The 15483-nt window shown below is 37.5% G+C and overlaps 1 protein-coding gene across 1 annotated transcript in view; it reads left to right on the top strand.

The window, feature by feature from the left end:
• Positions 1–509: 509 nt before the first annotated feature.
• Positions 510–15483, top strand: part of SEMA3D (semaphorin 3D) — a 154372-nt gene continuing 139398 nt past the window's right edge. Inside the window, exon 1 of the mRNA XM_056118199.1 lies at positions 510–695. Within this exon, the coding sequence (XP_055974174.1) occupies positions 545–695 (151 nt within the window). The 5' untranslated portion in view covers positions 510–544. The remainder of the gene's footprint in view (positions 696–15483) is intronic.

The following is a 15483-nucleotide window of genomic DNA, read 5'->3' as shown; positions in this document are numbered from 1 at the left end:
TTCTATCATTTTCAGGCAAAAATCTGTAGTTTTGACCTTAAATGCATTATGCCAAATTTACCCATTTACCAAATTTTAGGATGACTTTTTAATATTTTTAAGTCAGAAATACTATCACTTTCTTAAAATACTGGCTTAGTGTCTATTCTATAGGGGATGATATGATCAAAACTGTGGGATTCAGTATTATATGATCAAAGACTTTATCATTCCAAAAAAGCATGTACTTTCTGTATTTGATTAACGTATTTTTCAGAGGAGGAAAAAATGCTAATTAACATATAGTGTTGAAATTTCAATTATATAATCATCTTCAAGTCAGATTAAAGCCGGGCTTGAATTCTGTTACTCAGTTCTGAGTCATTACCCTGCAAGTTTTGAAGGAGCAAAACAAGAGAGAAGGAGCAATTGTTTTTTAAAATCTTGGTACATTCAGGAAATTGTAACTTAGTGAAGAAAAAAATCAGCGAACTGTTCTATTAATAGATCTTCTCTTATTTTTTAGATTAAATTAATAACTGCCTGAAAAGAGCATTGTTTCATCATGAATGCTGATAAAGATGAGAGACCAAAGTCCAGAAGCCATGATTTTCACATTTTCCATGCCTTGATGTTGCTAAGCTTGATCATGCTGTTTCTTCCAGTCAATGGTAATTCTAAGCAAAATATTCCACGACTCAAATTAACTTATAAAGGTAATGCCCTATTATGTATATGGATTGCATTTCTATTACTGTATCTTTTATTTTGAAATGGTTACTGACATCAATAAAGTGTTTATAGTATTGTCAACAGTTAATAAACATGATAAAATACAAGGCAAAATTTGGGGGATTTTTTCGTAGAAAATATATGCTAAGTACTTTTTAGCCAATTATTTTCATGATTGACTACTGATTACTGTTATTAGGAAATTTTGGTCTAAAAGTTATATATTTATTTATTTTGGTTTTGAGTTCATGTCCATTTGTGCTTAGGGTTTTCTCCTGGCTCTGTGCTCAGGAATAACTCCAGGCAGGGCTCAGGGACTATATTCAGTGCTCTGGATTGAGCCTGGTTTGTCTATGAGCCAGGCAAGAGCCTTATCTGCTGTACTGTCTCTCAAGCCCTGGAAAGCCACATTTAATTTCATATAGGTTAGGTACAATCAGCACCAATGAATAGAAAAATATTAATGAATCCCAAATAGATTATATCGCCTGCAAGGCAAAGCCTGGAAAACTCCTCATGATGTATTCAATATGCCAAAAACAGTAACAACAAGTCTCACAATTTGTTGTGAGACGTTACTGGTGCCCGCTTGAGCAAATTGATGAACAACGGGAGGACAGTGGCAGTGACAGTGCCAAATAGATGATAATAATTAGTTTATCCCAAGTTAGGTGCTTTTAAATACAGTAATATACTTTTTATAAATTGATAGGTGAAGATATCTTTAAGTCTAATATATGTTTTAATATAAAATGGTAATGTAAAGGTTTTAAAATACAGAGATGAAATGAAGTCTACTTAGTGCTAAGCTAATTTATTAAAAATGTATGTTACCATAAGCAAAGTTTGTGAGTTATAATTTTAATATTTTGTGTGTGTGTGTTGATGAGAGACAGGCATCATGCATAAATGTTTATTTTTGTTTTGTTTCCTGTTTTTTTGTTATGTTTTGTTTTTGCTTTGTTTTTGACCACACTTCATGGTTTTCTTTGTTTACACCTGATTCTGCACTAAGGGATCACCTTTGGTGGGACTTTGGGGAAGAGATGTGTACTGGGGATCAAACCAAGCTTCTCTACATGCATACAAGTCAAGCAATCCGCCTTCTCTACTGTTGCTCTGACTCCTTGCTTTGTCTTCTCTGACACTGCTGTGGTTTCATTAAAATCTTAGATAATAAGAGGAATATAGAGGAACTTGGAAGATGTAAATTATTTTGAAAATTTTAATATCCCTTCAGTTTAAGAGAACTTATCATCAGCTTGAATTGAATATAAAGAGGTTCAAATCAGATGTATATGGAATAGTCTAGACATACTTTAGACATTACACATTTCACATGTTGTTGTTTGTTTAGAATTTACCCTTCATGAATGAATGTATTAGGGAAAGATATTTTGGAATATGACATTCTTCTAGAATTTATGGAACAAGAAAAAACTAATATATGGTTTAAAATCAATCAGACCATTTTCTTTGGGGGTGTGAGAACACTAACTGGAAAAATATGAGAGCAAGTTTTCAGAATCATGGAATCTTTTTCCTGATAGTTATACAGTTTATTCAAGAATATCTTTCACAATTTATCATGCTTTAGGTGAGTTTTTTATATGCATTAGAAATTTACTTTAAAAACAAAATAGAATACCCAAACAATTAAAAGATAAAAATGTTGAAAGTGGACTGAAAATAAAGGGAAAGAAAATTCTGTCTGTTCTTTATGAAATGGTGAATAATATAAGAATTGTACATTGATCAATGTAAATATGTTAAACAAGGCAGGCATAAAATATTCTAGGAATAAAAGATTTGTTATAGGTCTGCATATGAATTATATAATTTCATACACACCATAACCCTCTTGATGGTGATTATATATACTTCCTACATATGAAAATATTCATGTGCTAAGAAATTGAGATATTTTTCAATGTCTCAGGTTAGCTCCTGAGTCAGTCTCATATTTCATAGAATCTAGGTTCCTACTCCTACTTCTCAGACTCTTGGAATAAATAATGCATCCCTGAGGCCCATACTTATCAGAGTGATGTTTTATAGAAGTGAAATTTGCAGAAGTTACAGGTTAATATTTGACTATGATTTTCAGTTGTTAAGCTTAAATGTTACTGAAGATATCTATTTTAGATCACATAATCTAATTATCACTGAGTGGCCAAAAGGTATTGATAGACTAGTAAAAAATTATTCCCTTTAATAAATTTATGGGGGCTGGAACAATATCACAGCATGTAGGGCATTTGCCTTGCATGCGGACAACCTGGCTGACCCAGGTTCAATTCTTCCACCCCTCCCAGAGAGCCTGGAAAGCTACCGAGAGTTTCTCCCCTGCACGGCAAAGCCTGGCAAGCTCCCTGTGGTGTAAAATCTCCAGATCTATCTATGTAACATCATATTACATGATTTGATTGTATGTCTGTTTGGGATTTGGCCAACCTAGCAGTGGTTAGGGCTTATTCCTGCCTCTGTGCTCGAGGATCAATAACGATGGCTTAGGGGACCATATAGAGGACTGGGGATCAATTCCTCGTCGATTGTGTGCAAGGCAAGTGCCCAATCCATTGTACTATTTCTCTGGCCGCATCATATTTTGTTTTCTTATAGCAGAGTAGTATTCTATAGTGTCAGAGTAGTATTCTATTGTGTATATGTATTGTCATTTCTTTATCTAGTCAACTGTTCTTGGACACTTCATTTCCAGAATTTGGCTATTGCAAATAGTGTTGCATTGATCATAGAAGTGCATTATTTTCCTGAATAGAGATTTTTGTCCCTTGGAATAAATACCAAGACATAGAATACCTAGGTCATATAGAACACAGTTCTTAGTTTTTTGAGACGTGTCCATATTTTCCCAAAAGGTTTGACTAGTTGCCATCCCACTAGTAGTTATAATGATCCATTTTCTCCTGCTATGCTAATACTGATTGTTTTTTGTATGTGTCATTCTCATTGGTGTAAGATTATATTTCATTATATTTTTTATTCTCCTGATAAGGGAGGCAGAACATTTTTAAATATACATTTTGATCATCTGTATGCCTTCTTAGAGGAAGTGTCTGTTTAGCTTTTCCCCTCATTTTTGACACATATAGTACTGTAGCACTGTTCTCCCATTATTCATTGATTTGCTTGAGCAGGCCCAGTAACATTGTGAGACTTGTTACTGTGTTTGGAATATCAAATACTTCACGGGTAGCTTTCCAGGCTTTGCTATGCAGGTGAAATACTCTTGGTAGCTTACCGGACTCTCCAAGAGGGGGAGAGGAATCGAACTCATGTTGGCCATGTTGGCCGTGTGCAAAGCAAATGCCCTACCTGCTGTGCTCTTGTGCTCTTGCTCCAGCTCCTGTATAAGAGTTGATAATACCAGATTTGAGGTTAAAATTTAGCCAAAATAAAATTTAGTTTTGCTTCAAACATTAGATTTTATGGGGCAAAATTAACATTTTTTCTTTCCCTAACTCCTTCTTATCAAAGAGCTGACCAGAGAGGCAGCCAAAGAGTAAAGTTAGCTTCTTTGAATAGCTCAATGATTATTTTGAGGCATTTCTTGGAGGTCAACTGAAATATAATCTCCATTTTATCCACAGAATACTCTTTGATAAAGACTTAGTTTTGAACTTTTGAACACACAGGAGTTTGTGGGTTTCCATTGTTGTATAAAGAGATTTCACTTTACTTGCATATTTTGAATTCTTTTACATTTATGCATACTCAATCTGTTTTTAAGGAGCATTAGGAAGCACTGGATAATTATATTCAATTACCTTAATCCAGAGGAGTTTACTATTTTAATTTGAATTTTGCTCTTAATTCCTCTTGGGATAGTTTCATATATTTGTGATACTGTCTTGGCTGGGAGAAATCACTGTCTCCTTGGGTTTCTTTTTAAGATAGGGGGTCAGATATAGAACAAGTGTACACATGAATGTCATTTCAAAGTATGGGACATGCCATAGAGAATATAAAAAAAGAAACACTAGGCTGTCTTGGGTAACTTACATTTGTATCATATTAAATTTTATGTCACTCAGGAAACCATTATTTCCATAGTAATTTTATTGATAAGAAATAAGATGCTCAGAGCTCAGAGACTTTGCATCAAAGCAAGAAACTATTATATGATTGAACTAAGTTGTCTCTTTGGGACTCTAGTTCATGGTCAGGCCCTCGGTGGAAACTTGATATATTTAGAAACACTAATATCAAGATACAAAAGTAGTTCAAGGTTTCATCATTACATTTCATTACATTTTTGGCAGCATTCTTGCTTCAGTCTCCAACAATAGTGCTATTTTTCAATTTTAATTTTTTGCTTTTATAAAATGTTGACCTTCAGATGGTGGTCTAGAGACTGTGCTGGTCTGCAGGTGTAGAAAGACTGAATTCTGCAGTCATGCTTCTAACTTTGGTCCTTGGTCTGGAATGAGGACAATTACCAGTTGACAGGTGCCAGAAGATTGAAGAATACTTCTTTATATAACATTTTCATAAAAAAATAAAATTATGCTTAAAATTTGTACCTTCTGTTGAAGAGATAAACATTATTTGATAGAATGGTTCTTTGTTGGAATTTCCTGAGAAATCAGTCTATGTATTATATTATTTAAAAATTACCATGTTTATCAGTGAAATGCACCCTGTATCTCAAGCATAAATTCATAGCTATTTGACTCAGATAATTTGTTGAGACTGATTATTCTCATGTACTAACTAAAACAAAACATTATTGTCTCAAGAACAAAGGGTAAAAATACAATTTTTTTCATTTCATTAAGTGAAGGGCTCCATTAAGAAAAAACTTAACCCAAGTCTGATTAGCTGTTTGTCTCACCCATACCCAACCCCCACCTGCAGGACAGGTTCTAAAGTATATGCACTTAGAACAGGTGGGCTATTCTCAGTACAGGAAAAAACAAATACATTACTGTCAAATAGTTTTTCTTTGGTGGGCATGTAGCCAGAAGTTTTCCTAATATCTTGGTTGAAGAAAAAAAATGCACATTTCAAACTTATGAGATTAGTACTTCTGTTGCAGTATCATTCTAAGGGTGAGGAAATGCACTTAAGAGATAATCACTCATTGTAAGACTTTGGACTAGATGGGAATATTTGCGCTTGTTTTTATAGTTACTATGTCTAGTCTGGTTTTTTCAGGTAGTGCCAGCAAAGGATTGGGATCTAGACTGCCAGGCCACAGGGCTTCCACAGACTAAAAAGGAAGATTTCTTTCCTTCATGGTGACTCAGTTGCTTCTAAATTCACCTCTGCTGTAACAGATTTTATTCCATAAACTGAAACTATGACCACTTTCCATATGAACTAGCAATGAAGAAAGGCTGTTATGAAGCCAAGAGATTGGATCTTAACTGCTGTTGTTATTTGTCAGGTGTTTGGATGTATAATTTCTGAACCACAGTTCGTATTCATAGCATGGCAAATATAATAGACATATGCAGTAATTTACTTATTTATTTGATATTGTTGTGAAGGTATATTTGTCCCAGTAAAGCAACACAGTATTTGGCACAATATGCAATTAACAGATGTTGGAATTATTACTTTTTGGCTTATTATTGCCTTCTCCTATGCTAATGATTATTTCAAGGCCTAATATTTTCATTGTTGTTGTTGTTTTGTTTTATTTTGGAGCCATACCTGTTGATGCTCAGGGATTAATCCTGGTTCTCCACTCAGAAATTATTCCTGGTGGTGCTCAGAGAACTATGTGGGATGATGGTGATTGAACCTTGGCAGGCCACATGCAAGTCAAGTGCCTTACCTCCTGCACTATGGTTCAGCCACCAAGCCCAAACATTTCCTATGTAACAAATGTAAAAAGTATATATATTCAGCCCTCCTAAGATTTTTATATGCATTAAAATCGCTTCTGTTTACTCCCAGAGCACTTTCTATTACGTTTAGTTTCCCAGAGTCAGATACTATTTATAGATTCCAAATATTTTTAAGGCACTTTCAGTATTTTTACCTTTGTGGTCTTCTAGCATTTAACACGTCCTTATATTTTTAATGTTATTGTTGGCTTTGACAAGAGCTGTGTCTTTGATTCATTTACAAAATACCATTTGATTATTTTAATTATCATTTAAATTTAATTTCTGTCACTGTCCTCCCGTTGTTCATTGATTTGCTTGAGTGGGCCCAATAACGTCTCCATCGGAGACTTTGTTGTTACTGTGTTTGGCATATCGAATACATCACGGGTAGCTTGCCAGGCTCTGCCGTGGGGGCGAGGTACTCTCGGTAGCTTGTGGGTCTCTCCCAGAGGGGCGGAGGAATGGAACTCGGGTCGGCCATGTTGACTGTGTGCAAGGCAAACGCCCTACTGCTGTGCTATTACTCTAGCCCGAAATTTAATTTAAAGTAAGTTAAATTAGGTAGACATTGAGAAATGTTAAAATAAATCATACAGTCATGAATTCAAACTACATGATGCAGGATGAAGTGGGAATTTTGATTGACACTTTAATGGGATTAGTGTGTCCAGACAGTACATTCTTAAAACACTTGTCTTTTACACAACTGACCCAAGTTTCATCTCCAGCACCCTGTATGGGCAGACAAGTCCCTCCAGTAGTGATTCCTGATGGCAGAGCCAGGAGAAAGCCCATAGCCCTGCTGAATTTGGCTTTAACCTATGCTCTCTCCTCCCAAAAAAACAGTCAAATGAAAGTTTTGAAAACTATCATATTAATAAATTATAGCTTAAAAAAAGGCAATGCCACCCATATCTCTATGATGCAAACAAATTTCAAACTTAAAAAGGTAATAAGAGACAGAGATGAACATTATATATATTGATCAAGGAGATTGATTTAGCAAGAGAACTTATTAACATGTAAAGATAAAGACCATCAAAATATATAAAGCACTACTAATATAAAGCAACTACTATTAATATAACTGGAAAGAGACATCAACATGAACATAATAGTAACTGGAGACTTAAGCACTTTAGTAGACAGATAAACCAGATATAAAATTAATGAGAAACAAAAGAAAAAACATAAATGAAGTGCTGAAGAGTTAAACTTAATAGACATTTATAGGGCTTTCCACCCCAAAGAGTTGAATACACAATCTTTTTTCTAATATACATGAATTTTTTTTTCGGAACAGATAATGTGATATGAAACAAGTATCAATAAAGTTATGAAGAATAAATTCATATTTTTCAGGCCACATGTGATAAAAGTAGAAAATAATGACAAAATCAATACTGGGAGTAAAATCAAACATTTGTAGTGGAAATGATATGCTATTAAAGTATGCATTGGATCAGTAAGATCAGAAAAATAAAACAATTTCTATATTCAAATAAGATTGAAAACACGACCTATCAGAAAAAATAAACGTAAAGTAAAAGCAGTACTATAAATTTATAGAAATGCAAACTTACACCAGAAAAAGAGAAACCCTCAAAATCACAATCTGATCTTGTCTCTTAGTGGACTAGAAAGAGAATATGTGAAACCCAACATCAGTGGGATGAATGAAATAAAATATTGAAGCAAAAAAATTTGAAATAGATGTCAAAAAGAAAATACATAAGATTAACAACACCAAGAATTGATTTAAGAGAATAAATACTACTGGAATAGGTAATGTGTCTCAAGTGGCAGACCATGTCTAGAGTTAGGTCATGAGTTTTATCCCTGATTCCACATGAACACCACCACCAATGTAAATAACCCTTTTTGTGCAAAAATACTGTTGTGTGTGGCTGTGGCCTCTACATATTGCCAGTTCAGAGTACCATACTCCTGTGCAGAACATCTTGGGTATTTACCCCACCCTACCCCAGTACCACTGGGCTGGAGCAATAGCACAGCAGGTAGGGCATTTGCCTTGCATGCGGCCTATCTGGGATTCGATTCTTCCATCCCTCTTGGAGAGCTCGACAAGCTACCAAGAGTATCCCACCTGCACGGCAGAGCCTGGCAAGCTACCCGTGGCGTATTCGATATGCCAAAAACAGTAACAACAAGTCTCACAATGGAGAGGTTACTGGTGCCACTTGAGCAAATTGATGAACAATGGGAGGACAGTGCTACAGTGCTACCCCAGCACCAATGGTTGCTGTTAAAAAAGAAATAAAAGAAATAAGAGTTAACAAAACTGACAAACCCTTTGTTATACTCAAAAGGAAAGAATCAATACACAATAGAATCAGAAATGAGTGAGGAGAAATTACAACAAATACCATAAAAATATAGAAGATAATGAAATTTCTATAAATTACTTTATCCCACTAAACTGGAAAACAGAAGAGATTGATGAATTTTTAGAATCACATACAATCTCCCAAATCTGAATTAAGAGGAAACAGAAAACCTTACCAGACCAGTTATAAGCAGAAAAACTGAAACAGTGATCAATGTACTGAGTTTGATATAGTTATATAGTTTCTAAGGAGCTAAGCAGATTCCAGAGTAACTCTGTTTCTTTTAACTTTATGTTATGAAGTCTATGGGAGGAAAATAATCCCACTATCTTAAACTAGGAGACAGTATCTAGGGGCTGTTTTCATTATATGCCAATTGCTTAAACTCATTTTACAAGAATCAAATGACAGTGTTAAGTGAGGGACTTACTGTTCAGAAAACTTGCATGCAAAGGTTGAAAATAAACTCCAGGTGTTAAGAGGACTGGTCAGTGGTTGGAACCAACCACAAGTGTGTGTGTAGTGGGGGTGGGGTGGGCAGAAGTTAGGTAAGATAGAGAAGAGGCTGCTCTGACAATAATAGTTGGGTATGATTATGCTGGACAAAATCTGAGGGTTAAAAGTAAGTAAGGGATATTCTTGATAACCTTTTGTTATCAATATTGCAAACCACAGTGCCCAAAGGAGGGGGGAGAGAGAGAGAGAGAGAGAGAGAAAGAGAGAGAGAGAGACAGAGAGAGACAGAGAGAGAGAGAGAGAGAGAGACAGAGACACAGACACAGACACAGACACAGACACAGACACAGACACAGACACAGACAGAGAGAAAGAGAAGAGAAGAGCCTGCCATAGAGGTGGGGTTGGGGTTGGGAGGGTTATGGGAGGGAACCTGGGGACACTGGTGCTAGAAAATGTACACTGGTGGAAGGATGGGTGTTGGAATACTGTATGACTGAAATCCAATCATGAACAGCTTTGTAATTCTCTAAAAATAATAATAAATTAAAACAAGTTTAAAACATAGGTAAAGGTAAAGGTAAAGGCCCTCCCGTTGATTGTCGATTTGCTCGAGCGGGCCCAGTAAGGTCTCCATTGGAGACTTTGTTGTTACTGTGTCTGGCATATCGAATACTCTTGGTAGCTTGCCGGGCTCTCCGAGAGGGGCGGAGGAATCGAACTCGGGTTGGCCATGTTGGCCGCTTGTAAGGCGAATGCCCTACCCGCTGTGCTTTAAAACATAAAATTAAAAAATTTATAAAAATAAACTCCAGGAAAAAATTAAATAAACAAAATCCTGCAGTCAAAGCAATAGTACAGTGGGTAGGGCATTTATCTTGCATGTGACCGATGTTGGTTTAATCCTTGGTATCCCATAGAGTCCCTTGAACACCACCTGGAATAATTAGTGCAGAGCTAGGAGTAACCCCTGAGCATCGCCGGGCTTAGGGGTATGACCCAAAAACAAACAAAAAAAAAAAGAAAAGAAAAGAATCTCCAGAAATATTGAGTAATAATTCAGGATCATGTAAGTCAGTAATTAGAAATCTGATTCTTGTCTCCTCCTTTTTTTAGTGAATACTGTTTGTATTTCAATTTAAAAGTTGAAATTTATTTTACCCTCTATGTGAAGCGGTTTTTTGAATGTTACTGATTTGTGAAGGTGCAGAGGGTGGTGGAAATTACACAGCTAATACGTGATGTATTATTCCTATCAAATATATGAATAAATATATAGAAAAATCACTGAGCTACAGTGCTCAGTAGTATCCTTCTGATAGGGAAAATGAAAGCTATGTCATGAGATAGTGGTTATACATAAATATGGATGAGACAATTTAGAAGAGACAAAGTTTATTTTCTAGGATTAAATCCAGTCAACTCTATTTTTATTCAATACATTATTTTTTGACAAATCTTATATGTAGGTAGTTTTTTAATCTACACATATCTCCAAAAGGAGATAAAAAATTTTATAGGCAAATGCTTATTTTATGTCTTTACTCACTAAAATTTGGCTCTAATTTCTTGGATCTTGCTGAAGGTTTTTAATAGCGCCATTCATTCAATATGTGTAGAAGTCTAAATTTAAAGACACCTAAAAATGAGTGTCATTTTTTTCATGGAAATTTTGACAAGTGCCTCTTTTGTTTCTAAAAGCCGGAAATGTAAGTTGTGAAATTTTTAAGAGTCCATTAGACAGGCTGCTTTCAGCTGATTAATTTAAACTAGCCATAAATTATAACTAAAGTGCTTTTTAGTTTAAAGAAAAGGACTCATAAAGATATTATTTGATTGAATTCCCAGTGATCCATATCAAGTCTGGAAAATAAGATAAAAATTTGAATAATCTCAGGGGAATTGTGAAAAGTGAAAGAAGAAATAGAAATGAATTTCTCTATTTGTATAGTTTGTGAAAAATATAAGTACGAGAATTGCTTTTTCTAAATAATACTAAACGGTAAAATATAAAATCTAATTGTAATAAGTGATAGAACTTAGAAGGCCTAGATAAGTTTTGTTTTTTTCTTTCTGTCATGGACCACTGAAATGATTATTTGTTCTTACTGGGTCTAGACCTTCTTATCTGGCAATGATTATGCTTTTACTAGGAGATCAAATTAATGAATATAGATGGGGGCTGGAGTGCTAGTACAACAGTTAAGGTGCTTACTTTACATGTAGCCATCCTGAGTTTGATCCCCATATAATCTACTCAAGCTACACCAGGAGTGATATCTGCACACATAGTCAGGGTAAGCGCTGAACACTGTTGGGTGCTCACTACTCTTCAAATAAATAAATATATATATGCATATATATGAGAAAAATTATCTTATATACTTAAGAAATTTCAAAATGTACTTATGACAGTCTTTTAAGGAAGATATAAGTTATTCTTTTGGTAGCCTACCAAAAGTATCCTGTCCACACGACAGAATCTGGCAAACTCCCCGTGGCGTATTCAATATGCCAAAAACTAATAACAATGTTGGGTCTCATTCTTCTGACACTGAAAGAGCCTTGAATATGGCACTTTTTAAAATCTCAGGGCTAGGACGAAGGAGACGTTACTGGTGGCTGCTCGAGGAAATCAATGAACTACAGGATGACAGTGACAGTGACAAGTTATTCAAGTAATCCATAAGAAAAACTGAAAATGTTCAAACTGTGCTTAATTTTTTCCCCATTTATTTATATTTTTAGGACTGGAGTGATAGCACAGCGGGTAGGGTGTTTGCCTTGCATGTGGGTGACCGAGGTTCAATTCCTCCATCCCTCTCGGAGAGCCCAGCAAGCTACTGAGAGTATCCCGTCCACACGGCAGAGCCTGGCAAGCTCCCCGTGGCGTATTCAAAATGCCAAAAACAGTAACAAGTCTTACAGTGGAGACATTACTGGTGCCTGCTTGAACAAATCGATGAACAGTGGGAGGACAGTGCTATAGTGCTATTTGTATCTTTAATTGGATCACAGTGATATTTATAAACATATTTGCATAGTTTTTCATGATTGGGCATCTGTTATATAATATTCCAATACCCATCCCTTCATCAGTGTACTTTTGCAGCCACCAATGGTCCCAGTTTCCCTCCGACCCCCTGCCCCATGGATTTATGAGAGAATTTCTGCTGTTAGAGACAATAAGGAATTGGCTTAAATGAATAAATCATATTTATTTATTTGATTAATAAATAAATTATTTATTACTATAATTATAATTATTATTTAATAGTAACGGCTATAATTATTATAATTAAACATAATTAAAATAATTATAATTAATTATTATAATTATAATTATAGGCTAAGATCTCCAAGCCTGCACAGTTTGGGATCAGGCCTTCCAGTAGCTAGACAGTTACATCTACCAACTGCCGTGTAACCCCATCAACAGCCAGGATCAGAGACTATAACACCAAGCTCCCGGAAGACTTCTTATTCTCAATTGTTCTCTAATTCTCTCTCTCAGAGAACCCGGCAGGCCACTGAGAGTGTCATACCAGCACATATGCCTTAATAGGAACACCTGTAAAGTTTATTTGTGTTTTCAGGCTACCGAGAATTCCCACCCACACGGCAGAGCCTGGCAAGCTATTTGTGGTGTATTTGATATGCGAAATCCAGTAAATACAATGGCTCTCGGATAGCTTGCCAGGCTCTGCTGTGCAGGCGGAATACTCTCGGTAACTTGCCAGTCTTTCCGAGAGGAATAGAGGCTTTTGGCGTGACCTCTAATCGTCCTCGTAGGTGTTACCATATTTGAACCCTACCAAATATGGTACGGCAATTCCGGAAGATGGGTATTTAGTGTCTTATGATGTGTTGTGCGGCCGAGGTCTCGGAGAGTTCCTCTTGTCTTGTTCTGTGGGTCTTCAGTCGTGCATGAGTCTCGGCCGGAGCTGCCGCGCGGGTCCAGAAAGTGTCCAGGAGTGTGGCAATGGCTGGGTAGTGTTGGTAGTGTTGGTAGTGGAGGTCTGCCAGTGGGGTATTTATCTGGTCCCGGTTGGGGTAGGGTGGGTCTTCTGTGTGCAATCCGATCCCTGGGTCTCTGGTGGTTGGTGGAAGCAGACAGGGCAGGGTAGGGTGGGGCTCCTGATTATAATCCCTTTGTCACCTGTGGTTGGTGGGAGCAAGCAGAGAATCTCTGTCCCTGGGTCCGTTGAGCCTGGAGTCCAAGGTCTCAGAGAGTTCTGCTTATCTGGTTCTGTGGGTCTTCAGTCATGCGTGAGTCTCGGCCGGAGCTGCTGCAGGTCCGGAAAGCATCCTGGAGTGTGGCAGCGGCTGGGTAGTGGGGGTAGTGTCACCTGACCCTGAAGGCTTCAACAGCATGGTAGCACTGAGAAAGATGAGAAAGGAGAGGGCAATAAAATCTCAAGGCCGAACTAGGCTGCCACAACGAAGGAAGACAAAAATGATCATCTGTACTTTCAATGCATGTACGCTAGCATCAGATGCATCCATCGAGGACCTGATGGTACAAGCGCGAAAGATCAAGTACAACATCATTGGTCTGACTGAGACAAGAAGGCACCAATCTCATCATGCCGTTTTCAAAACTGGAGAAGAATTGTTCCTCGGAACATGTGATAAAAGAGGTGTCGGAGGCGTCGGTGTCCTTGTCAACACAAACTTGGCCTTGAGCATTGATTCATTCGAATGTCTAACAACCCGAATCCGACGTTTACATTTGAATAGATGTGGCACACTGCCTGAAGTTTCTATCTTCGTTGTCTACGCACCAACATCTAATTATGATAAAGGAGAAATTGAGAAGTTCTACATGGAGCTGGAGAAGTTCTATAAAGAAGACCACACCTTCTACAAGATCATTGTGGGTGATTTTAATGCCAAGATAGGACTGAGAAGAACAGCTGGAGAACTTCACATCAGAACCATGGCCTAGAACGGAACAAACAGGATGAGAGACTATCTGAGTTCATCATGTCGACCAAGACCATCCATGGTAACTCACAGTTCCAGAAGGCTGAATCTAAACGTTGAACATGGGAGTCTCCCAGTGGACGATTCCACAACGAAGTAGAACACATCATATTTAATCGACGGTTTTGCTTGACCGATGTTTCTGTTTTCCCAAAATTCCAAATGGGATTGGACCACCATCTCCTTCGTGCAAAATTCTACTTCACAGAGCAGAGAGAAAGGGCTGCAAAGTTTACAAAGAGAACTCCCAGAATGACCACCAACTGGGAACTCTTTGGCAATATTGCGGCAACATGGGAAGATGCCATTGTTGACAACATTGACGAGGAATGCGATCGACTGGTTCAGCACCTCCATGATTGTGGGAGGAATGCCAAGAGAGAGATAGCCACAAAAAAAAGCCTGTCCTCGAAAACTCTTGAGCCTATTCACCAACGTGGTTTGGCGCATGCTTCAGGCAACCGCAAGCGAACATCCGAGCTCGCAAGCAGTGCAGAGATGCAATCAAGGAAGACCTCAAAGAGAGAAGAGCAGAAGTGCTGGTAGATGTGGCAGAAGCCGGGAAAAGTATTCGTAACACCCGCCTGTCCTTCGCCAACTGCAAGACCAAGATGATTGCCCTCCAATGTCCTGATGGCTCTATCACATCCTCCAGAATGGCAATGGAGAAGATTATCCATGACTTCTACTCAAATCTCTTCAATAGCCATGTCCACTTGCCGACATACCAAATTCCACAGGATGGATATGTCGTTCCCAACGTTCTCCCTTCCGAAATCCAACACGCCATTTCGTTGGTAAAGAAACAAACAGCACCCGGCCCAGACAAGTTCAGACCTGAACACCTGAAGAACCTGCCGTCAGTACTCATCAATACACTGGCTCGGCTCTTCCCACACTACCTGTCTGAATGCAAAGTTCCATCCCAATGGAAAACCAGCAGGACCGTACTACTGTTCAAGAAGGGAGACATCCATGACATTGGCAACTATCGCCCGATCTGCCTATTGTCTGTCATCTACAAGTTGTTCACTCGAGTCATCCTAAATAGGATTGGCAGAACACTAGATGAAGGACAACCATGCGAGCAAGCCGGGTTCCGCAAAGGATTCAGCACCATCGAC

This window comes from Sorex fumeus, unplaced genomic scaffold, assembly GCF_029834395.1.
Source record: "Sorex fumeus unplaced genomic scaffold, SorFum_2.1 ptg000037l, whole genome shotgun sequence".
Taxonomy (NCBI): Eukaryota; Metazoa; Chordata; class Mammalia; order Eulipotyphla; family Soricidae; genus Sorex; species Sorex fumeus.
The sequence above is the reverse complement of the archived record's forward strand: the minus strand, read 5'-3'. Positions and strand labels throughout refer to the sequence as shown.